Genomic DNA, 17,647 nt, shown 5'->3' with positions numbered 1-17,647 from the left:
AAACTCAAAGCAACAACACTGTCACTGGTGACATGCGCAGCGAGACCGAGAAGCGTCCTTTACCTGGCACGGTTGGGCTTCGCTATCAAACATCGGCTGTTTCACGTGTTTTGCGAGCAAGTCTACTCTTTTGCCTGGCTCTGCAGTAAGTCCACATTGGCGATGAAGGTAACCAAGAACTTAACATGTGTGTATTTTTCCGTAATCCAGTCATATTCCTTCAAACTGCAATCAATCGGCGGTGACAGACGTGTCGGTCGCGTTTTCCTCACACCCATACCAGTTTAAGTTCATCCATGCAAACACACTCGCAAAACAGTTTATCACGTAGATACATTTCAAATAGGGAGCAAATGGTTAAATCTAAACCTACATATTTGTTCCCTAAAATTTGCTTCTCTGTCAATAAGCCTAATTACACACGTTCGAGAAAAACAACGTGGAATCGATTCTGAATCGAGTAAGCCAAATGGGTCCCAAACCCGTTTCGCCCGTTCTGCCGACCTGAAACGCAAAACAAAAGAATTGTGCGCTTCAACTAAATTAATTTCTATACGACTTCATTACTTTCTTGCAACTTATGAACCTTTACTTAAAGCTTTTAAATGGTCTGAAAGTAGTGTTACCGCGTACTTATCGATGCACTCATTCGTTTTATTTTTTCAGCGACGGTCACTTAGTTTAAGGTTGCAAAAGGGCTAAGTCTCGCTGGCAACACTGTTTTACCCTGCACAGATCGCAACAGTGCCGCTAGTAGTCTACACTTTGTGTTTGATGGTAGAATGGGATATACAGATTACAACACTCGTGGTTTTTTATATGGCTTGTATTTCAGTCAAGACCCAGCGGGAATATCAATCGAGAGCCACTCGCCAGAGGCTCGTGTCTCCCGATGATATTCATCCGCTGGGTCTTGACTGAAATACAAGCCATATAAAAAAAACCACTCGTGTTGTAACCTATACATATATATATATGGGGAGATTTATATAGCGCTTGACGTTCTCTAAACGCTTTTCTAAGACCCTACCCTATTTAGTTTTGACATGGTTTTGCCACACAAACATCTGACGACTACCTACGTTTTGTTTACATGTGTTTTTAATATTTTGGTCAGGATGTTATATTTGCCATTGGAACTGACACGTTTTGTCCGTGCCTCGCTTTTCCTCCGTGTCCTCGGTGTCACCTGTCACCTTCACTTTCCTCTGTCTTTACACTGACACAGATGATTACGAATAAACAGCACTAAAATAAGACAGGGGCACCAGTAATGAGTATGCAAATCGATGAAGATAAATCTCTCTCTCCCTCACTCTTGCTCTCTCGCACGCGCGCGCTCTTTCTCTCTCTCTCTCTTCTCCTTTTTATATTTAGTCAAGTTTTGACTAAATGTTTTAAAATTGACGGGGAATCAAGACGAGGGTGTGGTGTATGTGTATGTGTGTGTGTGTGTGTGTGTGTGTGTGTGTGTGTGTGTGTTTGTCTGTGTACGTGTGTGTGTGTGTGTGTAGCGATTCAGAGAAAACTATTGGACAGATCTTCATGAAACTTCACATGAAAGTTCCTGGGAATGATATCCCCACACGTTTTTCTCTCTCAATTTTTCGATAAATGTCATTGAAGACATCATATCCGGCTTTTTGTGAAAGTTGAGGTGGCACTGTCATGTCACGCCTTCAGTTTTTAGGCAAAATGGTTGAAAGTTTGGTCAAGTAATCTTCGACAAATCCCGGACTTTGGTATAGCTTGGAGGCTTTAAAATTAATTAATGAGTTTGCTTATTAATGTTGTCATTAAAATCCATTTTTCGCAAACAGATTTTAAATTGTTTGCATTGTATTCTTCATCTTCTCCTAAATTCAAAAATATATACATATGTCATGTTTACCCTGAAACTGTGCTCTGAATGAAAAGAAATAGGTTCAGTAAGTATTTCGGGCGCGTGCTTCGCGGCGGCGAGCGTGACCCGTCTCGGTCTTCGGTTTGGTTAGCCGAGACTATCTGAATGTAGTCTCGGCGATGATTGGTTTGTGGTGCTGATCTTGACTAAATGTTTTTATATCGCTTCACGCGACTTCTTCTTTCTCTCTTTCTCTCGCGAAAACACACACAGTGACACACACACACACACACACACACACACACACACACACACACACACAAACACACAAACACACACAAACACACAGACGCACACACACACACACACACACACACACACACACACACACACACACACACACACACACTTTGCTTCTACCCACACACACACACACACAAGCGCGCTCACAAACTAAACTGTATCGTCATTCTCCACAGACTGAGGTGAGGGCGAGGCCAGACTCGAGAGAACTCACTTTCTGCCCCACAGTTGAGATGCAGCGTGGCTTTGACGTCCAGAGAGGCATCCACGGCGAGGTGGTCGTCCTCTACAGCCTGCAGGACGAGCCCCAGGGAAGCAGCGTCATCGTCCAGGACGACTACTTCGCCCACTTCTTCGCCCCGCCAGGCCTCGACCCCCTCCCCAAGAACATCCTCTTCGTCATCGACATCAGTGGTTCCATGAGCGGCGCTAAGATCGAGCAGGCCAAGCAAGCTTTGCTAAAGATCCTTGACAACCTGAGGGACCAAGATACCTTCAACATCCTGCTGTTTAACAACGGCGTGGAGGTGTGGGCAGAGTCACCAAGGAGCACTTTGAGTGTGGAGATAGAAAAGGCGAAACGGTTTGTAAAATATGAACTGGTTGCCAATAGAACGACTAACATCCACCTTGCCTTAACGAGAGGTCTGGAAGTTCTGTTCAAAAACAGCGAGCAGAACTCTCGTAAGACGGCTGACATCATCGTTTTCTTAACCGACGGTGAGCCAACGTCGGGCATCGTTGACACTAATCAAATCGTCCGTGACGTAACTAGAAAAAACGGAGGAAGATCTTCCATCTTCTCGCTAGGTTTCGGCTTTGACCTCAACTTCGATTTGATCACCCAAGTGTCAGATGTGAACCGCGGCTTTGCTCGCAGGGTCTATGAGGACAACGATGCAGAGGATCAGCTGACGACTTTCTACGAGGAGATAAGCACCCCCACTCTCCGTGACGTCATGGCGACGTACAGCAGTGACGTTGTGGACACCCCCCTTCTCACCGACACCACCTTCCCCCTCTTCTTCCAGGGAAGGGAGATCATCGTGGCGGGCAGGACCAAGATGGCGGGCGGTACCGGCCTCGTCTCTCTAGGCGCCGCGCTGCACGCCACAGGGGCTGAAGGAGCTGTGGATTTCGTGGTGCCTGCGGGCAAAGTGGAGGTGTTGAGCCAGGCGGGGGAGGAGGATGGCGTGACGGAGAAACTGTGGGCCTACATGAAGATCAAGAGTCTGCTGAAGAAGATGGACATGACGTCGTCTGTAGCGGAGAAAACCAGGACCAGGGAACAGGCTCTCCGCATGGCCTTGACCCACGGCTTCGTCACTCCGCTGACGTCATTCAGCCTCGTGGTGGACATCAACCAATCGCATCACGCGCAGGATGATAGGTGGTCTGCCTGGACCCCACCTAGGCCACAACGGACATACTCGCCGCCCCCTCGGGCATACTCACCGCGCCCTCGGGCATACTCACCGCGCCCTCGGGCATACTCGCCGCCCCCTCGGGCATACTCGCCGCCCCCTCGGGCATACTCGCCGCCCCCTCGGGCATACTCACCGCTCCCTCGGGCAAACTCACCGCTCCCTCGGGCAAACAAAAGCCCCTCGCGTGTCTTTGCTTCTGATGTTAACAATGTAGGGCGCGAGAGCAGTCACTCGTATCGTGACTTTGATCCTGATTTCTTAGAACAACTTCGTGCGTCCAGTCCGCAGAAAAGGGCTGGTATGGCCCGTGCATCTTCTTCAAGTGCTTCCAGCTCCAGGCGGATGTCAGGCTTCTGGTTAGGCATTGCCATTGTCATCTTCCTGTCACCGGTGGGTTTACCTCCATTTTTTGTTTAATAAAAAAAAAGAGGTATTGATACATTTCAGTGACGCGACTGTGACGACACTTTTCAAAGTTGTTGTTTAAAAGAGCCGGAAGTTTGTGCGGATCCCCCAAACAAACTGGAAAATGGGAAGCCGAGACTAACAATGGCGGCCACAATGCCCTTAGTCCCAAACCCTACTGCAAGTAGTGAATAAGTTGCCCCCAAAACAATGCTACCTACTAAAATGCTACTAACTCCTGAATTCAGCAAATTACTTTATATTTGATGTAGTCCAGGCATCTTAGCCACTTTAGTGAAGGGAACGTTGAAGTGACAATGACTAGGTTTAAAATGTCCCTTATCAGAAAGTTCAACCTCAGTCCTTTGATGTTTATTAAACACATTTTCATATAAAGTTGGCGCTTCATATGGAAAAGTGGCTTTGAAATTGACCCTAATCCTTCTTTGGGCTCTGTAAATGTCGTTTGGGGCTATGGTTGTAAAACGGTATCTACTGGTCACCCCAATGTATAAACTGAAAACTCTTTCTGCACCAGAACACGCAGAAAGGATTGTATCTGCCTGATGTCTGATGCTTTTCAAAATCCCCAACCACTAACACCTTCAAAACGGACATTAACTGACACTGTTGTTTTTCCCTATATAATCCTTACTATTTTTCCGAGACGTCGTCGTGTTGTGTATTTAGCTTGCCACAACCTCATACATGGTCCTAAAAGTTAAAGTTGAAGAAAATACTAAAGATAAATGAACAAGCTGACGCAGTGTCATTCGCACCGTGAATCCCCCCATGGGAACATACTAAAGTCTGGTTCCAAATAGGCTCAATTTCTTTGTATTTCTGCCTCGTAGGGGTAGGGGTGTTCAAACCAAAGGCACCTTTAAACCAAAATTCAAATCACACATCTTACAATACTAAGACACTCAGCAGTGAAAGGGTGTCTGCTGGTAAAAAATTCCAAACAATCCTAAAAGTACTTCACTACTAAACGTGCTTTTAAAAAGAGCCGTTATTTTTCCCTCTATAATCAGTATTGTGTTTTCTGCGAACATGTAGTCTATTTAGATGGTTGTCATGTGCACATGAGTTGCTAAAGCGTTTTCAGTTGGGCATATGTCGAAAAGCAAAGAATTAGCCCTTTGAAAACCATCAGAACTGTCACACAAAAATAACATTTACCTATCTCACCAACTCACCAAACATAGGGCTTTTCCTTATGTATTATGTATTGTCGTGTTTTTTGTAGCATACTTGTGAAAACAGCCACCACTGTTGTAAATGATACTTTAAAGAGCATTATTTCATTTTTACAGTTGAAGGACAACCTGGACTGCCGTATATTACAGCTGTTTTACAATCAGCCAAAATTTTCTTAACAAACGTATGTTAAGAACAACTCCCATAGTGAAATTGAAGGAAAACAAAGTGAAAATCCCCCTGCCATAGAGGAGCTAAAGAATCAACAATAAACGACTGCATGGATAGCTTGATGCACGAATGCATTGCGGACATGTTTGTCTCCAACCAAGAGAAAGTTCCAAAAAATCCCTTTTGTGCTTCTTATTATACAGTGACGTCAAAGACAGCCTTTTCTGCTGTTCATACATTCAGGGGTTATGGTTACACTAAACGACGTAGTTGTAGCCATACTGCCATCCAGATTTATTTTTTCCTTGCGAGCAGTCACAGGGTGTTTGTGCTGTCTGCCAACCGTTAGATGACCCCGCCCAAGTCTGTTAAGGGACCGTTTGACCGTTATAGAACGCGTCTTTTTGATTGTTTGGCACAGTTGGAAACGGTTGATTTTTATCCCTACCATTGTTTCCAAACATTATATAGGAATGTTTTGTGAACAACGGATAATAGCCGCTACTCGCATGTGTAGCAAAAGTGAGAGTACATACTCACCCTGGTCGTCCAGCCGTTGTCCGTTGCCCGTCTTTATCTGTCTGTACTGAACATTACCTTTGGATATTTCTCCAACGCTATGAAGTGAAGAAACACCAAATGTTGCAAAATGTTGTATGACCCCAAGAGCTCAAAAAAGATACTTGAGAACCTTGACCTTACCATAAGGTCAAGGTCACAGGGAGAATTAATGTGGTCTAAAAACTGCAAAATTTCACATTGTGCCAGTTTTCTGGAAAACAAATTAAAAACAGCGGGCTTAGTTTTGTATGGTATACAAGAAAAAGAAAGCCTTATCTTCTGATACCATTTTGGTTGACCTCGCTTCAATGTCAAGGTCAGAGGAGCCCTTCAAAGTTGAATTGTAGACATATTTTGATGTGAGCTTGCCCCTTTAACTTTACTATGGACGATATCTCTTACAAACTTAAACACTGAGTGGGGCGTTTGTTAGAATTTCATAGTGAGCCACATCTGGTCACATATCGTTAGGGTCAAGGTCACATTGACCCCTATGAAAAATGTGACCAAGCCGGGTAAAGAAATCCATGTGTCTTAGTAAAAAATCAACAAAGCAAAGCCCATGCGACTCTCATGCTTGACCTTTGTCTTAAAGTGACCTTGACCTTTAGGTGACCTTGAAGGTGAAGGTCTAACAACTGAAGCTGGCAAGGACATTGTACACTATTAGAACTGGTTTACAGATTTTTCCTACCAAATTACACATGACCTTTGGCCAAGGTCAAGATCATCAAAGGTCACACATCACAAGGCTATCAATTCAAGACATAGGAAGCATAAACATACTTATTGGCACTTTCTACAAAGAGACATTGTCACTTTTAGTGATTCAATTGCCCGTTTCAGTCACATTTCATAAGGGGCAAAGTGACCTTGACCTTGATGATATGTGACTAAATGTGGCTCAATATCAGTATATAACATGTGCCCCACACAATTATGAAGTTTGAAAGATTTTTTTCATAGTTCAGGGTCAAGGTCACTTCAAAACATATATACAATTCAACTTTGAAGGACTCCTGTGACCTTGACATTGAAGCGAGGTCAACCAAAATGGTATCAGAAGATAAGGCTTTCTTTTTCTTGTACACCATACAAAACTAAGCCCGCTGTTTTTAATTTATTTTCCAGAAAACTGGCACAATGTGAAATTTTGCAGTTTTTAGACCACATTCATTCTCCCTGTGACCTTGACCTTAAGGTAAGGTCAAGGTTCTCAAGTATCTTTTTTGAGCTCTTGGGGTCATACAACATTTTGCAACATTTGGTGTTTCTTCACTTCATAGCGTTCGAGAAAAATCCAAAGGTAATGATTTGTACAGACAGATGAAGACGGGCAACGGACAACGGCTGTACGACCAGGGTGAGTATGTACGCTCATTTTTGCTACACATGCGAGTAGCGGCTATTATCCGTTGTTCACAAAACATTCCTATATAATGTTTGGAAACAATGGTAGGGATAAAAATCAACCGTTTCCAAATGTGCTAAAAAATCAAAAAGACGCGTTCTATAACGGTCAAACGGTCCCTTAACAGACTTGGGCGGGGTCGTCTGACGGTTGGCAGACAGCACAAACGCCCTGTGACTGCTCGCAAGGAAAAAATAAATCTGGATGGCAGTATGACTACAACTACGTCGTTTAGTGTAACCATAACCCCTGAATGTATGAACAGCAGAAAAGGCTGTCTTTGACGTCACTGTATAATAAGAAGCACAAAGGGGATTTTTTGGAACTTTCTCTTGGTTGGAGACAAAACATGTCCGCAATGCATTCGTGCATCAAGCTATCCATGCAGTCGTTTATTGTTGATTCTTTAGCTCCTCTATGGCAGGGGGATTTTCACTTTGTTTTCCTTCAATTTCACTATGGGAGTTGTTCTTAACATACGTTTGTTAAGAAAATTTTGGCTGATTGTAAAACAGCTGTAATATACGGCAGTCCAGGTTGTCCTTCAACTGTAAAAATGAAATAATGCTCTTTAAAGTATCATTTACAACAATGGTGGCTGTTTTCACAAGTATGCTACAAAAAACACGACAATACATAATACATAAGGAAAAGCCCTATGTTTGGTCAGTTGGTGAGATAGGTAAATGTTATTTTTGTGTGACAGTTCTGATGGTTTTCAAAGGGCTAATTCTTTGCTTTTCGACATATGCCCAACTGAAAACGCTTTAGCAACTCATGTGCACATGACAACCATCTAAATAGACTACATGTTCGCAGAAAACACAATACTGATTATAGAGGGAAAAATAACGGCTCTTTTTAAAAGCACGTTTAGTAGTGAAGTACTTTTAGGATTGTTTGGAATTTTTTACCAGCAGACACCCTTTCACTGCTGAGTGTCTTAGTATTGTAAGATGTGTGATTTGAATTTTGGTTTAAAGGTGCCTTTGGTTTGAACACCCCTACCCCTACGAGGCAGAAATACAAAGAAATAGAAGGAAATTGAGCCTATTTGGAACCAGACTTTAGTATGTTCCCATGGGGGGATTCACGGTGCGAATGACACTGCGTCAGCTTGTTCATTTATCTTTAGTATTTTCTTCAACTTTAACTTTTAGGACCATGTATGAGGTTGTGGCAAGCTAAATACACAACACGACGACGTCTCGGAAAAATAGTAAGGATTATATAGGGAAAAACAACAGTGTCAGTTAATGTCCGTTTTGAAGGTGTTAGTGGTTGGGGATTTTGAAAAGCATCAGACATCAGGCAGATACAATCCTTTCTGCGTGTTCTGGTGCAGAAAGAGTTTTCAGTTTATACATTGGGGTGACCAGTAGATACCGTTTTACAACCATAGCCCCAAACGACATTTACAGAGCCCAAAGAAGGATTAGGGTCAATTTCAAAGCCACTTTTCCATATGAAGCGCCAACTTTATATGAAAATGTGTTTAATAAACATCAAAGGACTGAGGTTGAACTTTCTGATAAGGGACATTTTAAACCTAGTCATTGTCACTTCAACGTTGTTCTCTTATTTGCTTGGACTAATGTACAATATGTTGAGATTTGTGTGATGAGTAAACAAGTCTAAAGGTTGCATGGTATATTGTCTGACTTTTATTGCTCTTTCAAAAATGCATTCGAAACTCGGGGATTGACTCAAAAGAGGTGGCCACACTTACCCAATATTCACCCTCAAAATGTTTACCTGTTGATGTTTTTGAAGGGCCTCGAATACCATAACCACCATCAGACAATATATGAGTTGAAACAGCAATTACAGGAGTGTGGAGGGTCCAAGTCTGATGAGTGTGGTTACTGCTTACCGTCAAGCCTTCTAATGTAGAGACGATCTCCGAAGTTCAATAATAATGTTTTGAAGCATAAAGATCAAACCACTTGACCTACACACTTGACGTTTTGTGAAATTATTATTACACATTTCAAGCAAATGTACACTGTAGATGAGGAAGTTCGCTGAACACATGTGGGAGTTATTGGCATTTTAGAGGGTGACATTTAGTGTGTGTGGGGGGGGGGAGGTCACCGTGTTTGTCAGGGAGTCCCTCGTTGCCGTTGGTAAATGTCAAGCAAATGTGTGCGGAACATGCGAACTGACAAATTGCAGACAGTTTCGTTTTGCTGGCAACACTGAAGGTATGTGCAGTCATCCGTTGGATGGTTGTGATGATGGTTGTGATGATGGTTGTGATGATGGTTGTGATGATGTTCGTGATGATGGTTGTGATGATGTTTGTGATGATGTTTGTGATGATGGTTGTGATGATGTTTGTGATGATGTTTGTGATGATGGTTGTGATGATGTTTGTGATGATGTTTGTGATGATGGTTGTGATGATGTTTGTGATGATGTTTGTGATGATGGTTGTGATGATGTTTGTGATGATGGTTGTGATGATGTTTGTGATGATGGTTGTGATGATGTTTGTGATGATGGTTGTGATGATGGTTGTGATGATGTTCGTGATGATGGTTGTGATGATGTTTGTGATGATGTTTGTGATGATGGTTGTGATGATGGTTGTGATGATGGTTGTGATGATGGTTGTGATGATGGTTGTGATGATGGTTGTGATGATGGTTGTGATGATGGTTGTGATGATGGTTGTGATGATGGTTGTGATGATGTTTGGATTGTTTATATCATCACCTGTGTCAAAATGATAAATCGAAGCCTCTGTATAGCTGTGGCACGCGCTGTAACTTTAACCCGCTCACCCCAAGTATTGCACACAACAGGCACTGCAACTTTAACCCGCTCACCCCAAGTATTGCACACAACAGGCACTGCAACTTTAACCCGCTCACCCCAAATATTGCACACAACAGGCACTGCAACTTTAACCCGCTCACCCCAAGTATTGCACACAACAGGCACTGCAACTTTAACCCGCTCACCCCAAGTATTGCACACAACAGGCACTGCAACTTTAACCCGCTCACCCCAAGTATTGCACACAACAGGCACTGCAACTTTAACCCGCTCACCCCAAGTATTGCACACAACAGGCACTGCAACTTTAACCCGCTCACCCAAAGTATTGCACACAACAGGCACTGCAACTTTAACACGCTCACCCCAGGTATTGCACACAACAGGCACTGCAACTTTAACCCGCTCACCCCAAGTATTGCACACAACAGGCACTGCAACTTTAACCCGCTCACCCCAAGTATTGCACACAACAGGCACTGCAACTTTAACCCGCTCACCCCAAATATTGCACACAACAGGCACTGCAACTTTAACCCGCTCACCCCAAATATTGCACACAACAGGCACTGCAACTTTAACCCGCTCACCCCAAGTATTGCACACAACAGGCACTGCAACTTTAACCCGCTCACCCCAAGTATTGCACACAACAGGCACTGCAACTTTAACCCGCTCACCCCAAGTATTGTACACAACAGGCACTGCAACTTTAACCCGCTCACCCCAAATATTGCACACAACAGGCACTGCAACTTTAACCCGCTCACCCCAAATATTGCACACAACAGGCACTGCAACTTTAACACGCTCACCCCAGGTATTGCACACAACAGGCACTGCAACTTTAACCCGCTCACCCCAAGTATTGCACACAACAGGCACTGCAACTTTAACCCGCTCACCCCAAGTATTGTACACAACAGGCACTGCAACTTTAACCCGTTCACCCCAAGTATTGCACACAACAGGCACTGCAACTTTAACCCGTTCACCCCAAGTATTGCACACAACAGGCACTGCAACTTTAACCCGCTCACCCCAAGTATTGCACACAACAGGCACTGCAACTTTAACCCGTTCACCCCAAGTATTGCACACAACAGGCACTGCAACTTTAACCCGCTCACCCCAGGTATTGCACACAACAGGCACTGCAACTTTAACCCGCTCACCCCAAGTATTGCACACAGCATTGTTCGTTCAGTCACGTATTAGATGGATGCAGTAAATAGCCTGCTGATACCAAGCCGAGAAGTGGCGTGTTCACAGACTCCTCAGTAGACTGAGTGTGCACATTTTAGCTATCGAACTTACACACGTGTTCGCTCCAAGCACCTGTTGTTTTTACTGAGAAGGAAGCAGCGCCAGTGGTTTTGTTTGGCTTGATTTCACTAGTTTTGTTTGGTTTGAGTTTTGACTCACCTGAGTAATTGGTGAGTATTAGGATTCATTATGTGTCCGTCCGTATGTCCGTCCATGGACAAAACACTTAACATTTAGGTTATCTCGGATGTTTTCAAGCTAGACCTCTGAAACTTTGCATACTTTTAGGGTTTGATGATCTGACGAAGTGACCCCAGTTTGGTTGACCCTCGTGGGGTCACAGCGGGGTCATGTTCGTTTAATAAACACTTAACGTTTAGGTTATCTCGGATGTTTTTGAAGCTAAAACTTTGCACACTTCAAGGGTTTGATAATCTCCCGACTTGACTAAAGTTTGATTGACCCTCGTCAACTTTTGGGGTCACAGGGGGTCATGTTCGATTCATAATAGCATCAAATTGACGTTATTTCATGTGTTTTTGAAGCTAGAGCTTTGAATGTTTGAACACTTTAAAGCCCGTCTTACACTGTGCCGAATATCCTTGCGAATATGAACATGTTGTATTCGGCAAAAAAAAGAGACGAATGGACAGGAAAAAATATTGAAAATTCGAAGCCTTACCGATCATTGCGAATGCATACAAATCCATATACGAATGTCTTGCGGATGTATTACGAACGTTGCGAGTGGTCTTGCGAGTGTTGCGAGTGCTTGCAAACATTTTACCAATAAAGCGATTATGCAATTCGCATTGTTCGTAATACTGCTCTTACACTGTGCCGAATTTCCCTTGCGAATAGAATTCACCAATAATTCGTAATGATCGGGACATGGTCGCAAGACATTCGTAAATGTTCTTAACCATTCGCCACCATTCGTCTCTTGTTGCGAATATTAGCAACATGCTCCTAATATTCGCAAGGAATGCATATTCTTCAGTATTCGCAAGCCATTCGTAATCATCGTAAAGGTATTCGTAGCGCTCGCAAGGCATTCGCAATGATCAGTACACATTCGCAAGCACTCGCAACTATTCGTAAGACATTCGCAAGAAATGTGTATATGAACATGTTGTATTTGGCAAAAAAAAGAGACTAATGGACAGGAAAAATATTGACCATTCGAAGCCTTACGAATCCTTGCGAATGTCTTACGAATGGTTGCGAGTGCTTGCGAATGTCTACTGATCATTGCGAATGCATACGAATCTATATTCGCAAGAATATTCGGCACAGTGTAAGACAGGCATAACGAATGTTTGCGAATGCCTTGCGAGCCTGACGAATACATTGCGATGATTACGAATGTTCGCAAGGATATTCAGCACAGTGTGAGACAGGCATAACGAATGGTTGCGAATGCCTTGCGAGCGTTACGAATACATTGCGATGATTACGAATGTCTTGCGAAATCTTACAAATACGTTGCAAAAAAGTTGAGAATATGACTTCTTTGCGAATATTAGGAACATGTTGCTAATGGTTAAGAACATTTTACGAATGTCTTGCGACCATGTCCCGATCATTGTGAATTATTGGAAAATTCTATTCGCAAGGGCAATTCGGCACAGTGTAAGAGTTGCATAAGGGTTTGATCATCTGTCGGCATGACCCTAGTTTGTTTGACCCCCATCACATGTTGGGGTCAAAACGGGGTCATGTCAAGAAAGTCGATATATAACGGTTTGGAGTCTTCATTTTAAGCCCATTTTTCAATCAAACACAACAAAAACATATATTTTCGGATACAGGAGGCAATACAAAATACAATGATGTCACCTTTGTGATTCAAATATCGGCTTTTGAGAAATCGACAAAAAAATGGCTAAGTGTTAGTGATAATTTCATTAACGCATTTTTAAGGTACTAAGCTGTAATGCAATTTCATAGTCTGCATGAAGTTGAAGATCATGTAACGAAAATTTCAAATAAAATGATGAAAAACTGTAGCCGTGAAAGTGACCTTGACTTGTGTCAGTGTGTGTGTGTGTGTGTGTGTGTGTGTGTGTGTGTGTGTGTGTGTGTGTGTGTGTGTGTGTGTGTGTGGCAGTATGTGTGTTTGTCAGTGTGTGTGTGTGTATGTATGTGTGTGTGTGTGTGTGTGTTTGTAACTGGTACTGTGTAATCTTTTCTGGTGGATTTAGGTTACTGCAATGTCCCAGTCACTTCCAGACAAGACTGGTTGTAAGCGATACACAGTTACACACACACGCATGATTCTCTTTGTTATGTTACATAATTATGTAATTTGATTTACTTCACCAAACTAAGTTTTGAGTTTTTTTACGTGAAAACGTTTTGATTCATTAACGATGATCAAGAGCTTAAAATGTAAGTCATCCTTTCACGGTTGTCTCGCATATGACGCGTGATTGTGCGTGAACACACATACAGGAAATGCACCTACCGGAATTGCACCTACAGGAAGTGAACATACGGGAAGTGTACCTACAGGAAATGCACATACAGGAAGTGTACCTACAGGAAATGCACCTACAGGAAAAATGGACCTTCAGCAATAAGTGTACCTACAGGAAATGCACCTACAGGAAAAATGGACCTTCAGCAATAAGTGTACCTACAGGAAATGCACCTACAGGAAGTGTACCTACAGGAAATGCACCTACAGGAAGTGTACCTACTTTAAGTCGAATTATTTTCCTTCTGCTGCACTGCTGCGGAAGCGGCTACAGTGACACCCCCCCCCCCCCCCTTCCATTTAGGACTCAAAATGTGAGAAAACCAGGTCTTAAAATGGAGGTACGTTTACAGAAGATATGAACAGCACATCTGAAAACACACACACACAAATAATATCTATGTAATCGTTATAACATTTGCTAAGCTCACTTAATAAATGTGTTTTTAAGCAGGCTACATGTGAGCATTATGAGCCGTCTTAAGGGAAGAATAAATAACAATCTAAAAGTTAACTGGACATCTGTACAGTCGTCGAAATGATACACACTAATATTGTTGCCTTTTCCTATTATTGAGCAATGGTGATCACAGAGAGAGACAGACAGAGACTCACAGAGAGATGGAGAGACAGAGACACAAAGAGAGACAGATGGAGAGAGACATACAGACAGATGGAGAGACAGAGACATACAGACAGATGGAGAGAGACAGAGACATACAGACAGATGGACAGAGACAGACAGACAGACGGAGAGACAGAGACATACAGACAGATGGAGAGAGACAGAGACATACAGACAGATGGAGAGAGACAGAGACATACAGACAGATGGAGAGACAGAGAGAGACTAACAGACAGAGACAGGCAGAGAGACAGACACAGAGAGACAGACAGACAGACACAGACAGACAGATGGAGAGAGACAGAGACATACAGACAGATGGAGAGACAGAGAGAGACTAACAGACAGAGAGAGACAGACAGACAGACAGACAGATGGAGAGAGACAGACAGACAGACAGATGGAGAGACAGAGAGAGACTAACAGACAGAGAGAGACAGGCAGAGAGACAGACACAGAGAGACAGACAGAGACATACAGACAGATGGAGAGACAGAGAGAGACTAACAGACAGAGAGAGACAGACAGAGAGACAGACAGACACAGAGAGACAGACAGACAGACACAGACAGACAAACAGACAGCAGTCAAACATAAGATTACACTGGTCAAACTCCCACAATAGGCCTATATATGTTGCTGCAACAGGACAGATCCCCGATGTCTATCTGATAACGCGCGTCAGTCACAGTTGGTTGAGCAGGTGGCCATATCTTCATTTGGATGGCCACTTGACTGACCCTCAGGCTTGTTTCCCTTCCCCGCGTCTCTTGTCTCACATACAGTGGCACCTCTCTTGTCTCACCTCTCTTGTCTCACAGTGGTACCTCTTGTCTCACAGTGGTACCTCTTGTCTCACATACAGTGGCACCTCTCTTGTCTCACATACAGTGGCACCTCTCTTGTCTCACAGTGGTACCTCTTGTCTCACATACAGTGGCACCTCTCTTGTCTCACATACAGTGGCACCTCTCTTGTCTCACAGTGGTACCTCTTGTCTCACATACAGTGGCACCTCTCTTGTCTCACAGTGGTACCTCTTGTCTCACAGTGGTACCTCTTGTCTCACATACAGTGGCACCTCTCTTGTCTCACCTCTCTTGTCTCACCTCTCTTGTCTCACCTCTCTTGTCTCACAGTGGCACCTCTCTTGTCTCACATACAGTGGCACCTCTCTTGTCTCTCAGTGGCACCTCTCTTGTCTCACATACAGTGGCACCTCTCTTGTCTCACAGTGGCACCTCTCTTGTCTCACAGTGGCACCTCTCTTGTCTCACATACAGTGGCACCTCTCTTGTCTCTCAGTGGCATCTCTCTTGTCTCACATACAGTGGCACCTCTCTTGTCTCTCAGTGGCACCTCTCTTGTCTCACATACAGTGGCACCTCTCTTGTCTCACAGTGGTACCTCTTGTCTCACAGTGGTACCTCTTGTCTCACATACAGTGGCACCTCTCTTGTCTCTCGAACAGTTGCACCTCTTTTGTCATTCGTTAAAAGTTGTGTATTTATACCCCTCTTGCTTTTAAAGTGGACACATCAGTAACTAGGTTAGATTTTTATGTTTCCATATTTCGGCAAACTGTCTTCTTCAGCATGTTATCATGAAAGTATGGACGGCACGTGATGTACAGTTTTTTTCAATTGTTTTTGATTTTACTCCTGATTTTTTAAGGTGAGAAGACTCCACCTGTCGGGCTGTTTTGGCAAGGCTCGTAAGCTGAGATCTCACTTCAAACCGCGAACAACATAACACTGACATGATTGTATCCTATTCGCTCCGTTGCAGATTAAGTCATGGATACCGGGTCCGGAGATACGCATCATTGCCTCGAGGGGTGTATCGCACCACACATCTCTAGTGTCCACACATGACTGGACGCAGGCCTTTCTCACCTGCTGATTGACTTCTGGACCTTACCTCTGTGTCAGCAGCCAGACAGCGTGGACACGTTTTGTGCAGGTGTGTCAAGATTGTCTCTGTTCAGGTGTGTCAAGATTGTCTCTGTTCAGGTGTGTCAAGATTGTCTCTGTTCAGGTGTGTCAAGATTGTCTCTGTTCAGGTGTGTCAAGATTGTCTCTGTTCAGGTGTGTCAAGATTGTCTCTGTTCAGGTGTGTCCAGATTGTCTCTGTTCAGGTGTGTCCAGATTGTCTCTGTTCAGGTGTGTCAAGATTGTCTCTGTTCAGGTGTGTCAAGATTGTCTCTGTTCAGGTGTGTCAAGATTGTCTCTGTTCAGGTGTGTCCAGATTGTCTCTGTTCAGGTGTGTCCAGATTGTCTCTGTTCAGGTGTGTCAAGATTGTCTCTGTTCAGGTGTGTCCAGATTGTCTCTGTTCAGGTGTGTCCAGATTGTCTCTGTTCAGGTGGGTAAAATTTTTCTCTGTGCAGGTGTTTAATGTTTTTCTCTGCGTATTTTGTTCATGAGGTTGGTCTTTTTTTTGCGTTGAGGGAAAGAGTTTAAAGCCCAATTCCTTCCGTCACAGCAACTCCGTACCATGGTTGAACATGTTGATATTGTACTAAGCTATTATGTAGATGTTTGTAGCACGCGCTGTTTTTAAATGTTATAACTGTTCTTAGTGTATATGCTTTGAAGCAGCCGACGCCGGAATAAACGTTTCCTACTATACGCGTGAAGCTAAAGAATCATCATTTGATTGGCTGGTCATTGCTACAACCATCTTGGGAACATTCTACAATAAGTCACAGCATCATTTGATTGTCAGGTCATTATTACAACCATCTTGGGAACATTCTACAATTAATAAGACATTCTGCATCAACATTCTACATCGTTTCTTTTTCTTCTTTTTAATTTGTGTGTGTGTGTATCTTCTTTGTTCACTTTAAAGGCCAGTGGGTGGAGGCGGTGGCACGTGTTAAAGCCTAGGTCCCACTATCACGAATATTTTGGCGAACCACAACGAGTTACTACGATTTTGCCACAACGATGTTTACCACGAATGATTGCAAAAATTCGGCCGAACAAAAACGAAGTATTACGAACCACAACGACCTCGGCGATTTTCTCCACGAATCCCAAATCGTTGTAGTTCGCCGTCAAAATTCGTCACAGTGGGACCGGGGCTTAATGTTTGTGACGGTTCCCGCAGAAATGGAGGCGCCTTTAAAGGCACAGACGAACTTCTAAAACTTAAACCAGACTAATACAGTTT

General features: G+C 43.5%; 1 protein-coding gene across 1 annotated transcript; it reads left to right on the top strand.

Annotated features, from left to right (window-relative positions):
- Positions 1 to 2,327: 2,327 nt before the first annotated feature.
- LOC138982647 (inter-alpha-trypsin inhibitor heavy chain H2-like) lies at positions 2,328 to 4,243 on the top strand. Its single transcript, XM_070355971.1, has one exon. It carries the CDS (start codon positions 2,380 to 2,382, stop codon positions 3,988 to 3,990), a length of 1,611 nt encoding a protein of 536 aa, XP_070212072.1. The 5' UTR covers positions 2,328 to 2,379; the 3' UTR covers positions 3,991 to 4,243.
- The last annotated feature ends 13,404 nt before the right edge of the window (positions 4,244 to 17,647 follow it).

This window comes from Littorina saxatilis, linkage group LG12 (genome assembly GCF_037325665.1).
Source record: "Littorina saxatilis isolate snail1 linkage group LG12, US_GU_Lsax_2.0, whole genome shotgun sequence".
In the NCBI taxonomy this organism is placed as follows: Eukaryota; Metazoa; Mollusca; class Gastropoda; order Littorinimorpha; family Littorinidae; genus Littorina; species Littorina saxatilis.
The sequence above is the reverse complement of the archived record's forward strand: the minus strand, read 5'-3'. Positions and strand labels throughout refer to the sequence as shown.

Coding starts and splice junctions, on each gene's coding strand:
- LOC138982647 (XM_070355971.1), top strand. CDS start 2,380: ATGCAGCGTGGCTTTGACGTCCAGAGAGGCATCCACGGCGAGGTGGTC.